Source organism: Microcebus murinus, chromosome 14 (assembly GCF_040939455.1).
Source record: "Microcebus murinus isolate Inina chromosome 14, M.murinus_Inina_mat1.0, whole genome shotgun sequence".
Taxonomy (NCBI): domain Eukaryota; kingdom Metazoa; phylum Chordata; class Mammalia; order Primates; family Cheirogaleidae; genus Microcebus; species Microcebus murinus.
This window is the reverse complement of record NC_134117.1, coordinates 4,502,326-4,528,515: the sequence shown is the minus strand read 5'-3', so window position 1 is coordinate 4,528,515 and position 26,190 is coordinate 4,502,326. Positions and strand designations below refer to the sequence as shown.

The following is a 26,190-nucleotide window of genomic DNA, read 5'->3' as shown; positions in this document are numbered from 1 at the left end:
TGAATCAGGCACAGATCAGTGTGACCTCAGGCACCTGCCTCTTCCGTGTTTCCACCTCTTTGTGTGTTTTCCCCAGCTCCTCCCAAGGTGATGCACCAAAAAGAGAGACCTCCCTCCCCACCCCCCACCCAACACCTGGTGAGAGTGAAACTAAATTATGAGAGAGTAGAAGTGAGGATGGGGACATGTGGACAGTGTCACTGCCTGCTAGGTAGCTGCTCCCAAAACTCTCTCTAGGCTCCTGTATGGGCAAAGTGGCACATGTGTCTCTCACCAGCTATGCTGGTGCACTAAATGATTACGGTGCCCAAACAAGTCTAGGAAAGGAACTGGGATAAATTCTAAGCATAGCTGGTATATTCTGAGTGTGAAATAACTTGAAAGAAGCCTTCTCCTTTTAACTATCCTAGTTTCTTTTAAGAGTGTCTGCCTTGAACCATACAGTTCACTGCAAGCCTCTGACCACTTAGTTTTATTCCTGGGCTCCCTAGGAGGATTAATTTATACTACACTATACTTTGTAAAGCTGCATTGCTGGATGCCAGGGGGAGTAAAGACTCAGCACAGACAGGCCCACAGGGGATGGCAGTAGACCAGGGGCCCTGCCATGTAGGTGACCGCTGTCCTGTGTGCAGTTCAGTCCTTGTGCGCTGGAGCTAGCAAGGACTCACATCATTAGGTTTCTGTTTGTGTCTCTGTGAATGTTTATTTATTAATGCCCTGCCCACTCCCAGACAGATCTGAACAGCCTGGTTCTTTGGGGAATAAAAGTTAGATATTCTTATTCTTGGAAATTTTTTTTTATTCACGGAGCTGAGTCACACTGATGGTTAGAGATACAGATAGAAAAATCATGACTGCCACTGCTGTAGTTTCGGTAAAATGTCCTGTTTCCTTCTCATACATGTTTTTCAATTATAAAATCTATATACCACAACATTTGCTATTTTAACCATTTATCAGCATGCAATTAATTCAGTGGCATTAATGACATTCACAGTGTTGTTCAGTAATCAGTGGTGACATTTATTTCCAAAATGTCTCATCACTCCAAACAGAAACTTCTCAACTCCCTATTCCAGCCGCCACTGCCTGCCCCCACTCCCATATATGTGAACTCAGAAAATACTCCAGTGATGGATCATGACTCACAGTCTTGCACCCAGCAAGCAGACCTTCCAGGGCAATCTGAGCCTGTGCCTAAGGGGTGGGCCTGATCCCCCGACCTCCCCTGTTTTCTCTGCCCATGGCAGATCCACCCATGGCTGCCCTTGACTTTAACAGTTAGCGATTGTGAGAACCACAGGAAAGCCTGGTGAGGAGGGAGGAGGCCTGACAGCGGGCGCTGGGGTGGTGGTGCAGGGGTCTCTGCGGTGAGCCAGGACCTGCTTTATTTGCCATGATTGACTCTTAGAGTCAGGCTTAACCCTCCCTTCCCTGCTTCCTCCAAAGTAACGCATTAGTTTGTGAGCCTTGGCCTGAAGTACAGGGCAGTGTATGCCCTGACGCCTGCCCACGTGGGCGCCTGAATGACGCACGGACTCTGTGTGGTGGAAGCACTTTCTGCAGCAAGACGAGTTAGAAAGGAGCCTTTAGTCCTTGCTACAAAGTGGATTAAACTTTAAGAAACTTAACCTGGCACAAATCAACTCAGAAAACATTATAAAAGTAACACTGACTGATCTGAAAGGCTGCATACTGTGTGACTTCGGCTATATGACACCCTGGAAAAGACAAAACTATGGAGACCATACAAAGATCAGTGTTTGCGGGGCTGGGAGGGAGGGATGAATGGGTGGTGCACACAGGATTTTTAGGGCACTGAAAACGCTTTCTAGGATAGTGGATCCCTGTTCTTACACATTTGTCCAAACCCATAGAATATACAATAACAAGAGTGAACCCTGATGTAAACCATGGCCTTGGGGGATAACTGACACCCGTGTGTCATGTAGGTTCATCATTTGTAACCGGTTCACCACTGAGGCAGGGCAAGATATTGACTGAGGGGGGAGGGGGGAGAAGTATATGGGAAACCTATACTTTCCATTCAGTTTTGCTGGGAACCTAAAACTGCTCTGAAAAATGAAGTCTATTCAAATAATAATAATAATGTGAGAGGACAGAAGTACAGATGAAACAATTGCCGGCAGAAGTGCTCATCATTGAAGCCGGGTGAAGGGTACATGGGTCTCTTGTCCACTTCTGTGTATGTTGGAAATTATCCTTAATGTGACATAAAAGCCAAACAGCTACGGGGATTCATTTGCATTGTGCTGATTGAGCTGATCGAGGTCCCTGAGGAAGGCAGCTGAGGTGGCCTAGGAGCTTAGTCTTGGTCCTGTCCTGCTCTCCCCTCCCCCCTGGGATGTGAGCGAGCCAGTGTGCCTCTCCCCTAGCAGGGGCAGACTAGTAGACGGGGCCGAGCGGCCTGTGCTCATGGAAACCCCTCCACAGAGGTGGTGCGACCTAGGTCCAGAGCAGACAGGCACTCCCTGGGAATCTTCTGTATTCTCAGTAGCACCACAGCCCAAGCCTGCAGCTACGGCTGAGCACCAGGGAGGTTCAGGGCAGTTTGGGTTTTAGTTAAGACTTTGATGGATGTCTAAGTCTTTATTGATTTGAAAAAGAAATAGGGAAATCTTGGAAAAAAGAAACTCCCTATAGTACAGACTGGACATAATAGCAGTTGAATTTGTTAGTGTTCCTGCTCCTGATCCTCCGGCTGTGCTCCCACCCTGCTCATTCCTAGAACGTTCTAGTGATATTGGTCTTCCCACAATTTCCCAAATCCCAAAGACGTGAGGCAGGTCTCACCCAGGCCCCCATATTTGTGCATCATTCTCCCTCCTATACCAGGGGTCTTTCCTGGAGGTCACTTCTTTCTGCATATGTGGATTTTGGTTCCCACTCGAGTTCCCATGTTTGGAAGCCGCTGACCCTATTTCCTCACCGCCTCAACAGAATAGCCACCCTGCAGAGTGCAGGGATGTGCTGGGGACTGAGCAGCGGAAATGATGAAGAGCTCCTTCTCGCTCCTTCCCTTTTAATTGAGGTGATGTTTCTGCATCTCTTTTATCACTTCACCTTAAGTTGCCTCTTCTTCCCAGCATTCCTGAATTATGCAGAAATCGTTTTATGGCAGATTTCCAGCTACTGTTATTTGACTCGTTCTGCAGGGATGGAATCTGTCACTTTTAATTTTTTTCCTTTTTTCCACCTATTTTGAGCAAAACATTTTGTTAAAAGATGCATCCCCCACCCATAAGCAACTTTTTTTAATGCCAGAGGTATTTAAATGCCCTCGTATTGAACTGTACACGCTAATTATGTAACTTAAAGTAAGGAAGGGAAGGAATAACACCCCCTGCAGCCTCACAATTTGGGCAGCGGGGCTTTGTAATCCACTGGAAGTTCAACGCCTTTCTCCACATCTTCCCTATGTAGTGATGAGGCACCTCGTCTCCGAGTTTCATTGGCAGCAAACACTGGGTAACACAGATGCTAGAAAGACCTGAGGCTCTGTCATAATAAAGTCATTTTAGGGCCTGTAATTGTGCCAGGAGCGTGTAATAGTGAAATTGGTTCCTGATTACTTTCTACTTGCTAAGTTCCCATCTACTCAATTAACATATAATTACTTAGGATTATGCTACTTTTATTGTGTATACATGACTTTCCAATAGGCAACTTTTCGAGAGGTCTCCTGTGGGATCCACAAGGCATCCGCCAGCCCTTTTTGTCCAAGGACAGGGTGGGGATGTGAGCAGAGAGGCTAGGCTGGTGGGACCTGCCCCAGGAACTTCATGCCGTTGAGAGGCTTGCAGCTGGGCGGGTGCCTTCTGCAGCCAGAGCCCTGCCCTGATGGCTGCATCCAGCCTATCTCCCAAAAGTGTACAAGTGACAGGGCATGTCTTCCTCTTTCACCAAATGTGACTTAACATTTTGTAAAGTGTCAGTGGAGATCATAGTGTTCAAATAGCTTCGTATCCTGTGGTGACGACTGTTTCTTACCTTTAATCTCAAAGTTATAAACAAAACCTATAGATTCAAACTTCCAGGGAGCTCAGAGGCTGTAATTTAGTATTTTCATTTGTGGGTGGAAAATAAGAGAATCTCGAAAATTTAAGCAACTTTTTGTTTGTTTTAACATTGCTTTTTTAAAATGTTACTTTTAATTGACAAAGAATAATTGTATGTGTTTATGGTGTGTCATGTGATGTGATATATGTATACATTGTGGAATGATTAAATCAAGCTAATTAACATATCCAGACCTCACATGCTCATCATTTTTTTGTGGTGTTGAGCAACTTTCTGAAGGTCAGGTAGCTAAATGTTTACAGGGTCATGAAGCCATAGTAGACTAATAGATAAAATTAAATTAAGACTTTAATTGTACAAATATGTATATGTGGAGGCTACGGTTACACCCATGTTTGACGCTGTCAAAAATGAACAGTATTTCATGTCTCGTGGGAGCTGCAGGGTTAAGTGCAGAGGAGGAAATCAAGAGAACTTTCCAGATTTGTTGTTGTTATTGTTGTTTTAATTGCCTGGGCTTGGGTATTTCCCATTGGCCTCACGTTTTGAAAAATGTACAATGTTATAACAAGTTTTATAAAGATGATGCTTCTCACTTCCCAGAGACAGGAATCAGTTACCAAGAAAAAGGGATATGATGTTTCTTTCCATCGGGCCATAAAAAAAATTTTTACAGGCTTCCAGACCTCATGGCTTTTTAAAATCTTTCTCAGATGACGTAATTTGCCTGTGACACTTTCTGCAGTATTTATTTGTGTGTTTGGTTTCATCTCCTGAAATTTTAGATTGTAAATAAATCCAAACATAGATTTAAAATGATTGAAAAAGACTCCATTAAATACAGGCTTACCCTTTTTCTCAGTTATTTTGACCATTTGCGACAGCATCCATGAAAGCATTTAATTCTCACACCATTAGTTTTGATTTTTTAGAAATTACTGAATTATCCTGGCTCTGAATCAGACATACCATGCTTGGTCCACAGGGCGGTTGGTCTCTTCTCCCGAGTGTTTGCTGGGGGAGCAGAAGCTGCGCCTGTCTGCACTGTGTCCTCCTTACCCCTGTCCCCAGTCCCGGGAACATTGTCTTGTGTTCCCTACGTGACGCGTGGCCTCTGTTCCTGTGTCCTGGTGCCTACACACCACAGTGTCAAATGGGCAGAAGCAAGAGAAACCCAACTGCCAGAGCAGCGTTCCACCTCTTCCATGGGGCAGGCTCAGAGTGCTTTTGTTTGTTTTTGTTTTGTTTTGACTGTGGGAGGTTCTAGACATATCTCAACTCAGAGAGCTCTGTTAGTAATAAACTCACAGTTCCTAAGATGACAGCATTTCAGGATATGCACAGCGGCAAGGACTCGTTTTAGCTGCATTGGGTGGTCCTGATACATAAAAGACAAGGTTCTTGCCATCAAGGCACAAGCTCTCCAGGAGGGAAGAGGAGAAGAGGGAAGAAGCTCTGGAGGTAGAGAGGATGACAGAACAGTGCCCAGCCACAGATGCCAAATGCCTTATGAGAAATTTGGATAACGAGAACCTAAAAAGAGCTGGATCCCACTATAGAAAACCTTCACAGAATGCATAGACTCCCTGGAGAGCCAGAGGCCATCAGATATTCTAGCTACCTTGAGCCCTCCAATTTGGAGCCTGATCTTCTGGGCCAGCTCATTCATTCATCTATCCATCCATCTTCTCATTCATTCATTCCTGCATCAGTTACTTAGTGAGCAGAGATCATGTGCCAGAAGCTGACTTGACATTGAGAGCACTTGGATGAACAAGCAGATGTGGTCACTGTCTTTGTGATACCTGCTAATCACATAGTCCAGATGGCTTCCCTAACACTAACCCAGCCCCAGTGGTGTCCAGGACAGATAGAAACATCGAGAATGCAGAGGCAGGCAACCCCACTCACACCCCAGCCTCCCTACGATTGCCTCCTGGACAGAGGACTGTGATCTTGAGCTGTGTTGGACCCTCCGTTCGGTCTAGTGAGGCATCCTGCCATCCAGACTCTTGGCATAGCTCGTGACTCCTCTGCAGCTCAAAGGAGATTGCTATGTAAAAGCTTCTAATATGCTTTTCTTATTTATTTTCCCTAGTTTGACATTTATTGGAAATAACTTATGAATTATAGTAGATAATAGATATTCTTACCTAAAAGTCTTTTTGTATGTTTCTTTTTGTCTGGTTAGATAATTGATTTATCCTCAAGTGGACTCAGGGGCCTAGTTCTGTTTCTAATCCCAAGTGTGAACTGTAGGATATAATTTCTGCATGTCTCGGATGGTTCTCTGGAAGTGACACAGCCCTTGATGAATTGATCCTGAGCTGCTTCTGGTCTTTGTTTACCGCATTGATTACGTTTTTTATTTGATCTTTCCTCTAGTTTCCCTCACGCTATGTGCATTCCACATTATTTGTTTTTTGCCCTAGCTTTTTAAAACATTTATAGGGAATCTAAATTATAGAATCTGTTCTCAGCACTGCACTTTCTCAGCTGTCAGTTCATTAGGAAGTTTTTGTTCAACCTTCATATTATTTTAGCATGGCATATTTTTTTTAAAAAAAATAATCTTAAGAAATATATTTAACTGGCTGAAATTGTTCCAGAGCTTAATTAGAAGTAGCATACTGCAACTGTTTGGGTACTATCTTGAGACAAAATAATTAATTACCCTGTAATAATAATGCATGTTCTAGTAAACTCGTCATTATTGTCATAGAGGGCTGGACAGTGTCTTCTTTAAGCTTATAAGGACCTAGTGTACTGTCATGTTAGAGGCAAGGACCCTCAAAGACCCTCAACTCCCCTATGACTCGTCCTACGCATGGGCTTCGCCCTGGAAAATTCCAGCTATAGCTCCGAGAAGAATGCATTCCATGACGTGCTGACCACGGAATGCTCCAGGGAGTGCTGACTGCAATTGTTCCCGACCACCTGCCAGGTTGGGGTTGAGTAATCAGTCACAAACAGGATACCGATAAGACGCTGATTGGGGCTGATTAACCCAGACCCAAGCCTCATCTTCACCCCACTCTATTTTTCTGTTTCTACTTCCTTGTTTCTGTATGCTTATAAAACCTACTAAGAATCCAAGTAAAGTAGACCTTGACAACCCTTTGCTTGGTCTCGTTCCTTTCTCTCGCCCATCTCTTTCAGGCACGGTCCCCCTTGACCCCACGAGTAACAGAAGGTCCTGCGGGCCGGGACACTGTCATGTAGCAGTCCCCATTCCCCGGGCAAGGCTTGTTAGGAACCAGGTGGTGCATCACAGCCTGAGCTCCAACCCACCCCCTCAACCCTATCAGTGGAAAAATTGTATTCCATGGAACTTAGGAACTAGAACCGGGCTGCACAGCAGGAGGTGGGTGGTGGGCAGGCGAACAATTGAAGCTTCATCTGTATTTACAGCCACTCCCTGTCACTCACATCACCACTGAGCTCTGCCTTCCCCCCATCCTGACCCCATCCCATGGAAGAATTGTCTTTCATGAAACCAGTCCCTGGTGCCAAAAAGGTTGGGGACTGCTGCTTTAGTCAATAGCAGAGTTCTAAAGCTGAAGGCAAAATTAAAGGAAAACAAAAAAGTGTAAGTGGTCATAGCCCAGTATTCTCGTGCATCACAAGAGCCCACCCTTATCAAGATTGGAAGCTGTTGTATCACACTGATGCTTCGGGGATCTTCCGTGGTTCCTGGGGTTAACGCAGTGCACATCCCCAGAGGCTGTTTGAACACAGCTGCCAAGTTCAGCTGGGGAGGGTAGACCATCTTCTTCGCAGCTCATATCCTGTACTTCTGAGGGCTTAACGTGATAGGACAGACCCCAGCCCGAGACCGGAAGGCTGATTGGAGATCCAGGTATCCTATATATACAAGGCATGCCCTGAACATTGTCGTTTTTGTCCTGGGTCTTGTATTAATTTGTCAGGATGCCGTAAATGTCCTGTATTCAATGTCCTGTATTTTATTTTAATTGCAGAATTCAGCAATAAGAGCTATTTTTCAGATTTAACTGGGCATCCTGTGTTTGTAACCTCTGTGGCTGATTTGCAGCCTGTGGCTGATGACCACTGCTGCCCAGTCTGTGCTCCTGGTTAATGGACGAGGCAATGCTCCCAGGACCTTCCATTAATACTCACTTAAAAACATTAATTCCTCCTTTCTGGTTATATCTTAATGTCCCCAGGGAAGAACCAAATCACTCCATCTGCAGTTTTTTTGTTTTTTTTTTAGTGGCAGAGCTCAGCAGAGATAGCAAACTCAGTCAGGGGCCTTTGGTCACCAGCTGTTTTGGTCCTAGATCCAGCTGATAGGTTTCTTGATGAAGTGATGTCTGCACATCCCCTGCATGCTATATGCCTGTGAGAGGGTCTGCAATGATGGTGGGTGTTGTGCAGGAGGTGATGGGAGCAGGTGGGGGCAGAGACCTCCTTAAAACCCCAGGTGGTGCATCCCTTCTACCCCTTCCCTGGCTCACTGCCTTTTAGCAGCTCTGAGATGGCCAGGGCATGGGGAGCTTCTCCAGGGCGCTTAGCTAAAGAGATAATGTTGTCAGAGAGCAGCAGTTACTAGTAAGTAACCTAGATTTCCCTTACACTCTGGCTGCTTCCTGCTGTCTAAATAGAGAAAGTGTAATTAAGTTTATTATCTGTGACCTAATGGTAGTTCCCCTTCATCCTGCCTTTGTGCAAAGGGAAAGGGGTCTTTGAAAAAGCAGCTGGACTAAGCTTTAGCACTGTGGACATTTTCCAGGGTTATAAAACAAATCTACTGAATGAACAAGCCTGTGAAAGACAGTACTCTGAAGTCATCTGTGACAGCCAGACTTGCATATTTCATCATAAAAAAGTAAAAGTCTTGGTTATTGAAGAATGTTAAAATTGTATATTACCAATGAATCTAGGAATTAAAATTCCTGCTAAAATTATTGTCATCACTTTTATATTTGCTAAAGCTTTTTAATTCTTCTTTAAACAAGTAAGTAGTGATCAAAATTAGCATGCAGAGTATAGGACAAATGACACTAAAGTAGTCAGTGTACTGGTGATATCACACCACACCATTCGAAGCTTAATAGCTCCTGTGTGAGAATGCTTTCACATGTGTAACTTTAAAAAGCTGCTAAGCAAAGATCAATTTAATAATATAACATTAAGACATTGCAACTTGAGAAAAGGATTTAATTTGCACCTTTTCTTTCTTCCTTTTTTTTAAATTAGATTTTTTTTTTTAGTGATACTTTTCAAATGGTAATTCCAGAAGCTGTTATTTTGGTCTTTTTCTTTTATTCCATATGTGCTAATTTCTTTGATTAATCTGGAGAACTTCTACATATAATTCTGTAGGCTTTTCATTGGCAAAACCTCACAGTTTTGCACAGGACTTGGAGAGTTCACATTCTAGGCAGTCTGGGATTGTATCTAATTGAAATGCCAAACCTACCAAAGCGCCAGAGCATAAGTGTGTAATTATGTAATTTTCTCTTGATCTTTCAGAGTCTTCCTGCGAGCAATTAATCAGTATGCAGATATGCTGAACAAAAAATTTCTGGATCAAGCCAACTTTGAGCTACAGGTAAGAGAAGAAGTAGACACAATCTTTTGTAGAAATCACATTAAAACAAATTGCTGGTCTGTGCCGATATCTTATAGAATTTTTAATCCTTGAACTTAATTGGTCTCCTATCCGAGGTGCAGAAATGGAATTTACTATTGGAACCTGAGGAGTGAAAATTATCCCTTCAGGGTATTTGCTCAATTTAGCAAGGAAGGAGATAGAGTTGTTTGAGAAAGAAGCTATTGAATCTGAGTGACAAGGAGGGACTCTCTGAGCAGGGAGGCTGTGGAGTCTCTGTGACTGTGCCTGCCAAGATTGCCTCAGTCCCTCCTACTGTGGAGAGCAAAGAACCAGCCAAACAGGAAGAGTCAGTTTGCTTCACTGAGGCTTTGACAACTGTCTTCCCCTAGTATTCTCTCTGGGCTTTGTGCTACCTGTAGAAGCTTTTACTGGGCCAATAACCCTAACCCTTGACTGCAGGGTTGCCACCAGCTGGTCCATCAGTTTCAGGTGCTCACCAGTGCATGCAGTGTGCATGTGGGTGTGCGCGCATATGCATGCTCTCCATAAAGGTTGGTTTTCCAGGATTTCTTACTGTGCACAGGGATTTAGGGCTCTCAGTTCCATTATATTCTGGATATGTTTCTGCTAATAACGATTTTATTTGTCATTGTTATGACTTAGTTTATTTTACTAAAGTTTGCAAATTAGGGGGAAAAAGCACCCAGATGCAAATGGCATGTTTATTTCCTGTGCAAGATGATTCACTAAGAAGGAACCTGCAGAATTTATGTAGACCCAGTTGGTGATCCAGCCCAAAAACGTGTTACCAGATAACAAAAATTAGATAGCCATCAACTTTCATGTTGCCTTTGCCTCCAGAAAATTTAGAGCTAATGTGATACTTAGTATATTAATTTAAGTTCTAAGATGCCCATGCTGCCTTTCTTTCTTTTTCCTTTTTTTTTTGTTAATTTGAGATGAGATCTTGCTATGTTGTCCAGTCTGATCTTGGACTCCTAGGCTAAAGCAATCTTACGGCCTCAGCCTTCTGAGTAGCTGAGATTATAGGTGTGTGCCACCATGCCTAGTACTGCCCTTATTTCTTTTATAATTTTTTAATTTTAAATTTCTATTTTATCAGCATTATAGAAAATAATTGTATAATAATATATCAGGTACAATATATCTAGAAATGTTACTTTTTATAATTTTAATTTTTATCATTTTCTCTACTTAATGCTTGTTTTCATAAGTCATAATAACAGAAATTTTTCATTGTAAAATATTCATGCACAGTAACTCAGTATATCAGACAAAATGTGAAATAACCCATCCTACCCTTTTGCTCACTCTCATTCCCCCTCTACAGGGGTAACTTTTAAGTAATGGTTTTGTACGCTTCCTGATGCTTTAAGCATTTATGTGGGGCTGTACATGTTTTCTTTTGGCCTTTAACATGAAGTGGATCATACTCTATGTGTTTTTCAGTTCTGTCATAGTCCACATTATGAAGGTACCAACATTTATTCAACATCACTGGGGTTTTTGTTTTTGTTTTTGTTTTACTTTGGGGTGTTTAATCTATCTGAGATTTCCATAGTTTGTATTAGGGGTAAGGATCTAACTTCACTTTTCCCCACATCACTTCATCAATAGGTTACATCTTCCCCCAGTGATTTGAAATGCTGCAGTTAACATAATTGCAGATGTATTTGTGTATTACTTATATTTTCTGTGTTATTACCCTAGTGGCTTAGTTGCTATACCTTTTTACCCAGATCAAGACATCCCATTAGTTTGTTACTGAAAAATTATCTTGGCAATTTTTGTGCATTTTCTCTTCCATATGATGTTTAAAATCAACTAGTTGAGTTTCTTTTTAAAAAATATGCCCCTCAGATTTTAATTGGAATTCCATTGAATTTATAAATAAATCTAGGGGAAATTTTATAGTATTTTAGGGATGACTTTGCAGTATTTATTTTTTTTTTCCATCCTATACTGCAATATTTAGGTATTTAGGTCTTTTTGTATGCCTTGTTAGATTTTCTACTTTTTTTCCATATCAGTCTTGCATATAACTTGCTGCATGGATTCCTGTGTTTTTAATTGTGGCTGCTATGTCAGGCCGGGTGGGGGAATCCTTTTTCTCAGCATGTCGGTTATTGATGCCCTTCCTTGCTGTTTCATGAGTAGAGTTCTCTGGACCCTCACTGTGAGCCCAAACACCATAAAAATAATGAGCTCTTTTGGTCCAACACAGAGCTTTGCCCCCGGCAAGTGTGATATGCATATGTGTTATTATTTGAAGAGGGTTTAGCAGGACTCATTGGCCACCGTCCTCTGCATTCTGAGACTCACAGAGAACTGACCAGAATAGGACCCACATCTGCATGAACACTGAACATATTTTAATTTCTACCTGTTTGCCTTTAAGAACAGCACTACTGTCTTTCATGCTTCTGGCTTAACTGTGGTCCTGGTCATATAAATGAAAAGAAAGAATTAGGAGTTAGTGAAGTAGTCACTTAAAAAGAAGCATTGATATTTTGTTATTTTGGTTTATTTTTTTTACATTCTTTTCCTTCTTACATTTTTAAAAAATTTAATAGATTTCAGGGGTACCAGCTGAATTCCTTTACATGTGTACATTGTATGGTGGTAAAGTTGGGGCTTTTAGTGTGCCTGTAACCCGAGTAGTGCGCATTGCACCCCACAGGTAATTTTTCATCCCTCAACCCTAGTGTTGTTTTTTTTTTTTTTTTTTTTTTTTTTTGAGACAGAGTCTCGCTTTGTTGTCCAGGCTAGAGTGAGTGCCGTGGTGTCAGCCTAGCTCACAGCAACCTCACACTCCTGGGCTCGAGGGATCCTTCTGCCTCAGTCTCCCAAGTAGCTGGGACTACAGGCATGCGCCACCATGCCCGGCTAATTTTTTTTATATACATATCAGTTGGCCAATTAATTTCTTTCTATTTATAGTAGAGACGGGGTCTCACTCTTGCTCAGGCTGGTTTTGAACTCCTGACCTTGAGCAATCCGCCTGCCTCGGCCTCCCAGAGAGCTAGGATTACAGGCGTGAGCCACCGCGCCCGGCCCTTAGTGTTGTTTTTAAAGCAGGTAGAAATTAAGGTATGTTCTGGATCCATGCAGACATGGGTCCTATTCTAGCTGGGCTCCTGGCTGAGTCTCAGACTGCAGCTAACTATGGCCAATGGGTATTGCCAGCGCTGTGGCAAGGAGGAAAGAGGTGGGAGATGTTAGTTCCAAAAACAAAACAAAAGGAACAACTTGTATTTTATTGACTGGACCTACCCCTTTCATTATAAAAGAGGCCAAAAAGAAAGCTGCTCTGTGGGCAGTGAAGGAGTGTAGGCATGACCTTGGGGACACTGGGCTCAGACCTTCATTCTGCCTCATGTGTTACCTGTACCTTTGGACAAGTCCCCGAGTCTCAGCTGTGAAATGGGAGTAATAACACCTACTTGGTTAGCTCTGCAGCTACCAAACGAGCTGGTGGGTGACTACAGAAATTGCTCAGTTTGTGAAAAGTGTTGTGTAAATGCAAGTCCAACGGTCTCTTTCTTAAATCCTGTAAAACCTCTTAAATTTTCACTTACTTCATAGGTAATTAAAAATAGTCAATAATGTTCACACTTTACTTTTATGTAACTCTTTGCAACTGTCTCATTTGATATAATAGTTTGTAAACGAGAAAAGTGACATTTGCAAATTTCTTCTAAAGACCATTCTTTTTAAAGCACATATATACAGTCCATAAACCCTTCCGATAGGAAGTGTTTGCTCATTTTACATTTGTTTTCCTTGTCTAGTATTTGTATGATCTTTTTGTATAATAAAAAGTCATAAATTATTGAAATCTGTTCTATTCTTCAGTCTTCATAATACTATAAGAGCTAACCTCCCACTCTGCACTGCCATAAGGGCTCTGCATAGATGTATTGCTTTGATCCTCCCGCCCTAAAAGGGAGATACTGTTGAAATTCCCATTTTATCAGTGAGGAATCCAAGGCACAGAGGTTCCAGTTGTTGTCTATGTAAGTGACAGAGTAGGGACTTGAGAATATGCACTGTGACCTCAGAGCCCACGTGCTCAGCCCTGAACCACACCGTGGTCGGCTGGTTAGCAATTTATATTAAATATTTAGTGGGTGTGGTTTTTTGAAACATTTCAGAAGTGTGTGCTCAGCAAACGACCAATGTCTCAGCACTTTTGAGGTACCATATTAAGCTGTTCAACAACTTAGCGTCTCCTATTTTTGGTTTTCAGCTGTGGAACAACTACTTTCACCTGGCGGTTGCTTTCCTCACTCAAGATTCCTTGCAACTGGAGAATTTCTCAAGCGCCAAGAGGGCCAAGATTCTTAACAAGTGAGTTCCCATCCAGCTCCAGCGCTGCGGTCAGGGCCTCCACCTCGATTAGCATAATTTCTGTATGGTCTCTAAGCCAACTTGGTACATATTGAGATGTAATCACAGTGCAGTGAAAGGCTGGTTTTCAATCATGCATGGAATGTTGCCTTTTCTCACCCGTGAATCAAGATCTGAAACTGCAGGATTCTTCCCAGTGAGTTCCAAGTCATGTAATTCGAGACTATTAGCACAACACGGAATTTGAGTTTCCAGGGATAATTCCGGTTGCTGTGCACTATTCTGATGTCATTCCACATGTGGTTTACTTTACTGCTTTTTTTGAATTGAATTGAATTTTGCCAATTCAGCTTCTAAAAAATAAGCTTCTGATGAAATCTTTTGGCACTGTTGGGATTGCTGAACAACTCACTGTGAGTTTGGAGCTGTCGGTGGTTTCCTCCTTGGCAGCAGAGAACCTGTGTCTTCTATGCAGAAGATGTCTGTGGACTGAACCAGCCCCTTGTGTCCTTATAAGCAAACCCCTCAGAGGCTCCCCATAGGCCAAGGTTCTCGCCTGGCTCCGTCAGCTCTGTAACCCCCTCTGCATCCTCACCGCTCCTGGTCCAATATTGAGACTGAAAAAAATGTGTTGCATGGGTTTTCTTCCAACATATAGGCCTTGCTGCCTCTCTTTCTCCCTCAGTTTCACTAATTTCTCACTGCTCTGGGTGTCCCTTTCATAAGTACCTTTGAGGAGAGTTCTGAAATTGCCCCCATGCTGCCGAGTCATGAGTTCCTCTCTGTCCTTTATAATACCTCTGCAACATCCTGACTGTCCCCAGGCCTGGCCACCTCTATACCGCTCACTGAGTTAGAGATTCCAGAGGCGCCTCAGGAGGTGGCAGCTACTCAGCTCTTCTGTGAGCCCGACTCTCACTCGCAGGACAACTCGAAAGCACATATCCCTGGAGAGTGAGAATTATAGTCATGCCCAGCATAATGACAGACTATATATGACAGCAGTCCCATAAGATTATAATGCTGTCCCTTTTCTATGTTTAGATACACATGTACTTGCCATTGTGTTACAGTTGCCGACAGTGACTACACCACACAGCATAGGTGTGCTGTAGGCTGTACCATATAGGTTTGTGCAGTACACTCTGTGATGTGTGCACAGTGACAAAATCACCTAAGAACACATTTCTCAGAATGTATCCTGTCGTTAAGTAAAGCACAACTGTATTTCAGCAAGTAATTTGCTAAGCGTGTACTATGTACTGGTGACTTTCTAAGTAGTGGGTGCGCATTTTCCACATATAATCATTAAAAAGCAAAGCTATGCATTAGTTGCTCTTCTCACCCTCATTTTCCATGAGGAAGGTAAGGCAGAAGTATCAAACCACTTGGCCAATCCCAAGCCTAGAAGGTGACAAAGCAGTGTTCTAATCTAGGTGTCTAGAGCCCAAGATTTTAACCTGTGCTGCTTTTAGGACCTTCAAGCCTTTGGTCTGTGCTCCTCTAACTAAAAATCAACTTCCACCTGGCCGTGTTTCCTTCAAGCTGCCTCAGTAACTCCTGTCTACTCGCCATTGATGTAAACAGTGATCATTGCTCAGAAAAGAGAAGTGCACTTAGGAGCCAGGCACCCAGAACAGTGCAGGAAAGGGTCCCTACCTGTGACAGCAGCAGCTGCAGTCTGCCCCCTTGGTGCTTACCTGCGTGTTTACCGCAGCCCACCCCCTTGGAGCTTACCTGCATGTTTATCACTCGCCTTGGCTCACAGCATCAAGAGACAGTCTTTTCCAGGCCGCACCTTCTGGAGACGGCTCCACACAGGGTACCCCTTTGGAAAACTTGCATCCCCTCAGGGCCCGCAGGAAGTGAAGAAGGGCTGCTTGTAGTTGCTGCTGTCCTTGCAGTTGAAATGCCCTTATGGTGGGAATTGTAGCAGAAATGATAACGACAGCACACATTCAACACAATGAAGCATGACTCACGAGGTGTGGCTCACCTCCCTGAAGCACAGGTCCCTTGTTGTCCCGTCCTGCAAAAGGAAAGCTGGGCCACAGCAGGTGGGACCACCTGTGCACATGGGTAGGGCTCACTGTGGGGTGAGGGGGGCATCTAAACCTGGCTTGGAACCCATTCTTTGCCAAGCACCCCGCACTTCCTGGTCTCACAGATGTCTGTGGGAGAAGAGGGGTGAATTTAAGCTAGAAATCTGCCTCTAAAGAACTGGCATCTCATTGGCAGTGTTTAGAATAAAACAATTCGATGCTGAGCACTCTCCAACCCAAAGCAGGGTAGCTCTACCCTGGGCCCTCCCTGTTGCTGGTGTGAGTGTTAACAGCCTAAGCTAAGTGACATAAGTAAGTGCGTTAACTACGCAGGGCTGGCTGCCGGAAACGTTTGCTTCTCACATAGTCCTGTGGATTCAGAGTCTTCAAAGCCAAGGAGACTTAAACACAGCCAGCTAGTGCCTCTCCTTCAAGAGCTGTGCAGGACCTCTAACTGGGGCTTTAGCCTGCTCTCGCTCACAACTGTGGCAACAAGAGACTTTGTATTCCTGCTGTGAAATGTTCTTATGGATTCCCCCAGGGACAAAAACCCCAGCATCTCAGAAGCTATCCTTAAGCAACTCTGGCAGGAGGACCTCAGTCCCTCATGCAGTCTTAGTTTCCAGGGCATGGGCTTTATGTGTCACAATGTCTAGATCAAAGTGTTCTCCATGCCTGAGATAAGCCTGTCTTGACCCGTGAGGCCACACAGCATAAACTGCATGGAGAGGTCACCCATGTTTGTCCCAATCTTCATGCCACTTGATACACCTTATACCACTTATGATCCATTTGCAAATTTTATTTCCAGATACCAAAACCTGCATAAGAAATATTTTAAGACATCCTACTCAAATGCTGGGCCCGGCACACTGGCTCATGCCTGTAATCCTGGCACTCTGGGAGGCCGAGGCGGGAAGATCACTCAAGGTCAGGAGTTCAAAACCAGCCTGAGCAAGAACAAGACCCCGTCTCTACTAAAAATAGAAAAAATTAATTGGCCAACTAAAAATATATAGAAAAAATTAGCTGGGCATGGTGGCGCATGCCTATAGTCCCAGCTACTTGGGAGGCTGAGGCAGAAGGATTGTTTGAGCCCAGGAGTGTGAGGTTACTGTGAGCTAACATGGCACTCTAGCCCAGGCAACAAAGTGAGACTCTGTCTTGGAAAAAAAAAGATATCAAATGCTTAAATGGTCTAGACACATACAGTGCCTGGAAATGTTTTCATTTGTTTAAAATTGTCTAGTAGAAAGGGATTGAGTACCCACTCTGGGCATAGCCAGGCCACAGATGGAGTGCTCCAGATGGAGGGTTGAGATATAGATCTCGTGGTGAGGAAAGTCATAGTCTAGTGGGGTAGGTAGAGAAGCAAAACTTATGAGTAGGGTGGGTGTAAGTGGAGTGGGGAGCAGAGAGATGGGCCCATTGGGCTCAGTCTGGGGAGCCAGAGGCCTCCTGCCAGCATGTACTTCCTGGCTGGGCGGTGAAGGTGGCTGAGAGTCCCCAAGGGCATGGCCTGATGTACAAGCAAAGAGATGCTCTGGATTGTTGGAACTAAGGGAATAGCAGGGCCTGGGGGAGCTTGGAGTTTGGGGCAGCCATGAGGGGCCAGCGATATGGGAATCGGCCGTACATCTCTGAGCAAACAGCTGGGTGCCGACTTGAAGCTCACTGGAGCTTGGTGCATTGGGGTTTTGCAATGTGACTTGATTGGGTGGAGGGAGCCCACAGGTGGAGCTGCATCACACTCATTCAGCACCCTCAGCACTGTCTCCGTACAGGGCCTGCCTGCTACTCTAGGGCTCATGAATGCAATTGCAGGCATCTGAATGGGAAGTTTCCCACCCCCAGCCCACCCTTCCTTTCTTCCCTGCTAAGCCCTGCAGCTCCTCACCTCTGCCTGGTCCACAGGATTGTGGCTCAAACCAGTAGAATTCCAGCATCAGAAGACCTGCCTATTCTTTCCCTCTTGTTTAGCTCCCGTCTTCCTGAGGACGAAGGTCGGGGAAATAATGAGGATATTCATTCCCCAAAGTTCATGGGAGTAGCACAAAAGAATGGGCCTTGCCAAGCAGAGAACTGAATATGTCAAACATGAACTGAGTACAGGAGTTGCCAGTGAACCACAAAGTAAATAACCCCTAGGAATCAACGTCCATGATGTGAAAATGTCACTGGCTCACCCTTCAGACGTCCTTTGTGCTCATGACTCAAGGAAGGACAGAGATGTTAACAGAATGCTGAACCTCCCTACCACCCCCAGCCTTTGCCATTATTGGGGCTCAGGACATGTGACTAAAATGTCAAAGAGGTGACTTATGCTAGGCAGCCAGCGTGACAGTTTTAGTATGCAAGACACCATGTGTCCTGACGTGGGATGATGTGACACAGGACCGAGGAGGAGCTTCCGCGTTTGGGACCCAACCTTGTTCTGGAAGAGCAGAGGGTTTGAGTTGGGCTAATGCAGAAGTTTCAGCACAAGAGGGTAAAGTGTGATGGCAAAGCCCAGGTTACCATGGAGACCACCCTTCACAAAGCCCCTCTCCCTCTTCTGTCCCCGCCGAGCTATTTTCCTGTTTTGTTTTATTGTTTTGTAACTAGAGAAATCTGCGACCTTCTAAGAGGACAGGTCTCACAACCGGACCCAAATACTGTGTTAACAAAAATATCACCATCTTACCAAACACGGGGCTCTGAAACTCCAGGTGTTCAGTAAAATATAGACACTATTATTAAGGAAACTAAAAGGCAATAAATATGCTACTCGAGTCCTGTTTTGCAATGTGACCTCATCGGAAGCTGCAATTATGCATTCCAGACTGTAACAGAAAATATGATCAATTTGATTTGTGTCTGTGCTAATGTTTTTTTTCCCCAAAAGACCCAAGTTAGTCAACATAAATTCACGAATTAGAAGAACACCCAGGGAGTTAGACTTAACTACTGGTAACCCTCTGCCAGCTTCATGTTCGAAAAGCTAATTGTGTCCCACGTGCACTGGTGACGTTGTACCTGCTGAGCATGGCGACTCACTGTGCAGGCAGGACCCTGTCACATCAGACCTGTATCTAACAAGGCTTATTCCCGTTGGTCCCATCACCCATCATCCCTCCACCACCCAGAGAAAGAGAAATGCCTCAGCCCACGCAGACACTCTCTCCAGCTTTCTCCCCTCATTTCCTCACCTTCCCCCCACTCCGAACCCCAAGACAGGCCCTGCATTCCCCAACACCTCCAGCCAGGCTGGCACTACCCCCAAGGCCCTAACTGGGATGGAGATGCTCGTTCCTCTGGACTGCTCTCCCCACATCCCTTGATGCTGTATTCCTCTCCCCGTCTCCAAGCAATCTCCAAGCAAACTGTCAGGACTCCATGCTGGGTTTTCTGTCTCTGTTCTCTCAGTAGGTTCATCCTCTTGCACCCAACACGGAGTGGTGGAGTGTCCCAAGTCTCTCTCCTAGGCCTTCCAATTCTGTTCTTTCTCCTGAAGAAAGCATTTCTTTCTTTTTTTTTTTTTTTAATTATTTTTTTTATTTTGGCATATTATGGGGGTACAGATTTTAAGGTTTCAATAAATGCCCATTTCCCCCCCTAGAAAGCATTTCTTGAGCTGTGGGTCTCACCCTATATTGGTCCAGAATGTCACTTAAAGGGTCATTGTCTTAGTTTTCTAGGTCCATCTGGCGTTACAATGAACACAAATGGTGACTTGAAGCCACAGAACTTTATTTTCTCTGGGTTATGGAGGCTGGAAGTCTGAAATAGGTGTTGGCAGGGCTGGTTCCATTTGGAGGTCCAGGGGGAGGACCTGCTCTACACCTCTCTCCTGGTGGCTGCCCCCAACACCCCCATCTCTGCTGCCCTGTGGCTACATCACTTCCAACTCTGCCGCACCTCCTGTGTCTTTCTGGATGTCTGAGTCTCTCAGTCTCCTTCTCCTGACAAGGACACCAGTCATTGGGTTCAGACCCACCCCACTCCATGTGACCTCATCTGAACTTGATTACACCTGCAAAGACCCTATTATTTCCAAATAAGGCCACAGGGCTTCAGACTATCTTTGTAGAGGATGCAGTTCAACCCACAGCAGTTGTGACCAGCTGGGTTTTTTTCTTTTTGCAGTGAAATAAAATATAAGAGAAAATATCAGAGTTCATTGCAGGCAGTAAGGTTAAACGTTATTTCATAAAACTTTTATGTACATATGTTAATATGTGTGCCAGTTAATAAAGTAAATGTTGTTTCTTATATCAAGAAAAGTTTTGAAACTTGAACAAAAAAAGCCTTTTAAATAATCTGCCTCTGCAGCCTCTTCTCACAGGGCATTCAGCCAATTGCCTGCACACCGGCCCTCACTGCCTCAGGGCCTTGGCACCTGCTCATCCCTCTGCCCACAGTGCTCTTTTGTAGCCCGTTTGCGTAGATTACACCTCTCCTGCTTCAAATCTTAGGGAATACTACTCTCCTAAAGAAATGTTAAATTATCTCATTTCTCCCATGTTTTTCCTAAAAAGCCATAGTCATGGCCTTCAAAGAGACAATTCCCTATCTAGCTGTCTGTCTCTATCAATATATCTATATTTTGTGTGATTATTTGGTTATTGTCCATCTCCCCTACCATGCTAACAGCACCCTGTGGTCTGTGAGTCTTGTCTATTCTCCATATCATATTAATATTATTATTCGTATATTAATATTCGTACCCTTATATTCATATTATCATATTAGCCCTGTGTCTGGCCTAAGTGCTCAGTAAATGTTCACTAAGTGAATTGATCTGAGCAAGCATTGGAACCGTGATGAGGCCCAGACTGAGATTTTAAAGGAAGAAACTCGCCTGGCTCCAGTGCTTACCAGGACAAACAGGGGCATCATCTCTCTCTCATCCTTCACAAATGCCTGGGAGGTGAGCATCATGCATCGTTATCCCAGCACTACAGATGAGGAGTCTTAAGGTCAGAGTAGTCAAGTAAATGGCCAACTGTGCTTAGACTGAGGCTCAAGATGGCCTTACCCCAAGCTGGGGCTGTCTCTTGGGGACATACGTTTTCTGTTTCTTGAAGTGAAGACGTGGGAAACCAGCTGCTGAGGTTAGGCCATGGAGACCAAATTTATGAGATTTTATGTCAGGGTTATAGCCTGGTTGCGGGATCCTGGCTCTTCCTGGGGTGCTAAAAAGCTGCCTCCTGAGCGTATGTTCTGCTCACTCAGTGGGTGGGCATAGGTGAGAAGTGCTAGGCAGAGCAAGGTGGCTCCAGCTTGTGCCATCCTGGCTTTGTGGAGTCAGCAAGTCAGTTCACCACCGAGAGTCCTGGCCAGCTTCCTCGTGGGGAAACTGGTCACAGCAATGTCTGCCTGCTCTCCGCCTGGTCTCATGAGGTCCTTGCTGGTCCTGGAGGTGTCACTCTGTGGGAGGAGCTTGGCTGTGCACTGAAGTCTTAGAGTCTCCTGCGGAGGTCTAGTCTCCCCTCAGAGTCCTCCCCCCCTAGCCCCACGTGGCGATGGCCTAGCCATTGCTTCTCTCCCCTAGGACTAGTCCAGTTCCCTCAACTGTACATTGTGAGAGAGGAACTTAATTATGATCTCCATGGCCTCCCCAGCTCTGGAGTTCTGTTTCCAGGTAATGAGTATTAGCCCAGACACTCTCAATTACCATCATTTTTCCTCCTCCGTGGGAAGAACAGGGAAATGGTTCGGGAAGCCTCTAGAGGTCTGGTGACAGCTGTAACTCTATTTGGGGATTACGCTGAGGCATGTATAGATTCATCAAAGCTGCCTTCTTATTAAAACTGGAGAAAAGATCAATCTTGCTGCCAGGGAAATCCAATCTGCCCTTCACCTCCACGCTCCTCACCCTTCCTTGGTGCCTTTGCTCCAGGCCTAAGCGCTCTTGTCTTATTTGACTATTGAAACAGCATTTTTAGCACCTTTATGCCGTAGGCCTGACTCTCCGGAGGGATGTGCTCTCAGATCTCTTCTAATCCCCTAGTTCTCAAATACTGCCAAGGCCCATCATGTGCCACCTACGAGACAGTGAAGTGTAACTAAGAATGGAAATCCCTACCCGTTACCCCTCCTGAGCACCTGAAGGAGAGACATGGAGGGGCAGAGGAGCCAGGGATCCCTGGGAGCAGCCGGCCCTGTCACTGGATGCCCTTCCCCGAGCCTCCCAGGACCCAGACTGCGATGCTAGCTCTGGAAAAATGGCCAGTCTCTATACTGGGTCACTCCTGAATGACTCAAGCCACAAATGTTAAACCTGCTGCTGCTGAGGGTCCCTGTACTTAAGTTTCTGAGCTTTAGGATTTGCTATGTGTCATTCTAATTCTAATGGGACCTGAGAGGGGGAGTTGAGTCAAGGGCCAGAGGGCACAGCATTGATGCAGATCAGCCATGGTATTAGGACTTCTTGTTTTGGGGAGATGTTACCCCAGGATGAGAAGACTTCTATGTAGCTCGGATGTGAGAAGAGTGTGTGAAGCTTGGGCTGTCAATACATGGCAGGCCAACCTCCTGTGAGCACTTTCATCTCCTCAGGGGCCTCTGGCCTCCTTGGGCTGTCAAGGATCTGCACACGTGGTGGCTGGGGGAAAGGATGTAGGTGTCTGTGTTCTCAGGGCCACCTTCTTCCAATGCCACATCTCGGGCTTGCCCGATGCCTGCGTGGCTGGAAGGCAACTTATCCAACTGGACAGTGAGACCCTCACTAGCCTCGGAGGAAAACAGCACTGGGTCTGGGCAGAGTCTTACTTTCTGTATTTCTTACCCGTGGGGAAATGCTGGGAGGATGCCAACCTGCCAGGGTACCAGGCAGCCACAGGTGTCCTCTCCCAGCCCAGCCACAGTGGCTGCCCAGGTCCCTTTGTCTTGGTACAAGAGCAAAATGGCAATAGGGGAACTGGCACTGCACCACTTAATGGCACTCGAGTCAACATTCCTTGGGAAGTTTAGGGTGTGAGTTGTGCATTGAAGGTGCTTTTCTGCCACCCACCAGCTTGGTTCTGTAGCTTTGCTGCTGGTGTGTTTTCACCAACCGTGGATGGGGACCTGCCTTCACTGTGGCCTTGGTGAGGGGCCCATTCCCCAGCTGAGACCGCCCTCTTTGACTGAATCTACTTACGTTAGCACTCATAGCCCTCACCAGGCTGGGCTTGTAGGTGACATGTGGACCTCAAAGGTCTAGCTTGTCCTCATAGGAAGTGGCTTAAGCTGCTGACCCAGGTTCTTCATCTACACTGTGGGCAAGGCCCATGGCCTCTTGTGCACATGGCAGAGCTGCCAGGTGCGGCTGATCCTCTGTGGCTGAGATTATCCTACCATCTGTGAGTGACAGACAGGTGCTTAGGGCACCAGAGACTTTCTAATAAAGTGGCAGCAGGCTGCAGTTGTTTATTTACTGGGCAGGATCTTCACCGAAACAGCCACAACGTGGCCATCTGTAATCAGAGCTTTTCTCATCTCCTGACATGAGGATGAACAGAGCGGGCTCAGTGACACAGCCGCTAAACTATAACACTGGAGGATAATTTTGCAAATTATTATTTTTAATATAATCAGCCTTTTCCTTAGGCAATAAAAGAAAAAGTTAAATTGCTCACAAACTAATAAAGGTTTATCTTCCGAAGCATCAAATTCTGTTTACTTGTGAAACATACACCTCCTCTGTGCACCCACCGGGAGGAAAATTAGCATTTATTTTCCCTGACAAACAAAAACGGTGGAATATTTGTTGACATCTTTTGGTGCTCAACCCTTCCTTACATTTATAATGATATAGAAGAATGCGAGAAATTTAAAAGAGGCCTTCCCTGACTCTGGGTTTAATTTTAACAGGGGAAAGCAGCTAACTGTATGCAGTAGGATGTTATTTGTTGTCTGGGTACCTAGGTGCTAATGACATGCATGGGAAACAAACTCCCCCTTAGGCCCAGGAGCCAAGAGAGTGAAGAAAGGAAAATGCTTTCATTACTCTCCACAGCTTCCCCTGTGTTCCCACAAGGGGGAAGATGTTATATAACCCTAGGTGATGAGAAAGTGAGATTCCCCCAGCTAGATTTCCTTCTCCTTTGATTCCTTCTGGTGGCAAAAGAAGTTGAAGCCTTGACACTCTCTTTATTTGTCTCAGCGATGAGAGACTTTAATTGCACTTAAAATAATTCATCTGATTTTCAAATGCTGTATGGAGTGATTCAGCATTTTTCCTTTCCCTGGTTTCAGGTATGGAGACATGAGGAGACAGATTGGCTTTGAAATCAGAGACATGTGGTACAACCTTGGTGAGTAGCTGGGATTTCTGGGTGTCGTGAATGTCTTGAATCCCAGGTGGGTCATGACATTGGCCCTGTTTGTCAGTGTTGGGGTATCTTAAAAATCTGAATGGCTTTTTTTGGGTGGACAGCAATTGCTGCTCTTTGTGCTGTTTTCAGTAATTAAGAGATGGGTGACCAAAGGAGAGGAAAGAAAATCTATTGGTGGAACAAAAAGAGGGATCAGTAGAGCTCCCTCTTGTGTTGGTGAGCACGTTGCTTAGAAGTCCACTGCCTCCTGGCACTGCCAACAGGCCCTCAGCTCCCTCAGTTTCCCATGCGTCAAACCATGTACTCAGCCTACTGTTACATTTGCCATCACTTTTGTACTCAGTTTCACAGAATCTACCTTCTAAAGGGTTAATTTGTCTACTCAAAACGGGATCCTATACTTAGGTACACTGCCACCAGGTGGTGGCAGGCTAACGTGCTCCAGCAATGAAAGCAATAAAGGATATGTGTTTATGATGTGAAACTTACACAGCTTTATTCATAAATAGATCAATAAAATGTTTCCACCTACTTTCATTGTTAACAATAACAAGGAATTCTCTATTAAAGTTTTAACCAATATGACATGTAATTCTTTTAGATACATCCTGTAGAGAATAAGTGTTTAATACTAATGTGGTATCTTCTCACCATCATTCATGTGCCCGCTATGAATCTAGCCCCTGTCTTTGTTGAGACCTGGCTCTCTCAGGCCCCCAGCCTCAGCCCGCAGGCCGTGGAGGGTCTGGCAGTCTTGCCCAGGTCCTGAGCGAGGAGGGCTTCAGCTGCGTTTCCTGCCTCAGGATTTCCGGGCTTTTGCTTCCTTCCCTCAAATTGTACCAGAAGCCGAGAGTGATTTGTTCTAGGGCTTCCACTCTCCCCGCTGGCCCAGACAATCTTTTCTCTGCTAGAAGGGAGGAGTTTGTCCACCTCACTCTGTTTATCCCATTGCATCTGGGTTTCGCCTGCTCCACCAGGGCTGCCACGTAGCAGCTACCTCTGGAGATGCTTCTTGGGGAGCTACCAGCTCCGCACAGCACCTAGGAAGCATGGCTGGAAAGATGCGGAAGGGAAGAATGTGATGAAAACTGTGGGTTTTAATGAAGGCAACTGGTCTCCCCCGCCCTCCTTGACTCCCTGGGAGAGGCAGGAGCAGGGTGTTGAGAGCCACTCCTGCCACTGTGATCAGCAAGGTCATAGCAACCTCTTGTTAGCCAGAACTAGATTTCCCCAGAGGGACCTTTGGTTCCTCACCCTTCCTAAGTTCCCCTGACGTAAGCAGGCATGTGAAGGAAGGGCCTGTCTCATCACAAGGGAACGTTCCGAGAATTCCCAGAGGTTTGTCTCTTTGCTTGTGTGAAGGATGGAGTCTTTTTCAGATGGGTCTTTACCCAGAAAAGTAAGTGCAGAAGACCTTGAAAGAAAAAAATGTTAAGATGCTCTATGGATACCACTGACAGGATAGAAATTGAGAACTTTCATTGAACATGAGGACAGGATAGAAATTGAGAACTTTCATTGAACATGAGGCCCAGTTAGGCTCTCAGGAAACCCCCCGCAGGAGCCCCCAGGTGGGGCTGAAGAGCAGGTCAGAATGGCCCTGCTGCCTATGCCCTTGCCCTGAAGAGGGAACCATCACATCCTGTCTACGTATTGGTGATGGAGGCAGCTGAGGACCCTGTAAGAAAATGCTGTGCCAGGTTTTGCAAGTGACTTTGCTGCAGCATCAGCTCATGTCCAGAAGCCAAATACTGGCTCTGGTCTGTCAGAGGGCCTGGTGATCTCTGTAACACGGAACCTGCCAGGCACTGTCCCATCCTCGGCCTCCCTGCCAACCCTGGGGGGAGAATAGGAG

The 26,190-nt window shown here is 45.2% G+C and overlaps 1 protein-coding gene across 2 annotated transcripts in view; it reads left to right on the top strand.

The window, feature by feature from the left end:
* The window catches only part of DOCK1 (dedicator of cytokinesis 1), a 491,171-nt gene that overhangs the window by 377,899 nt on the left and 87,082 nt on the right, over window positions 1–26,190 (top strand). For both annotated transcript variants that reach the window (XM_012781384.2, XM_012781385.2), the window contains exons 30-32: window positions 9,541–9,619; window positions 13,893–13,993; window positions 24,256–24,314. In XM_012781384.2, the coding sequence (XP_012636838.1) occupies window positions 9,541–9,619; window positions 13,893–13,993; window positions 24,256–24,314 (239 nt within the window). The remainder of the gene's footprint in view (window positions 1–9,540; window positions 9,620–13,892; window positions 13,994–24,255; window positions 24,315–26,190) is intronic.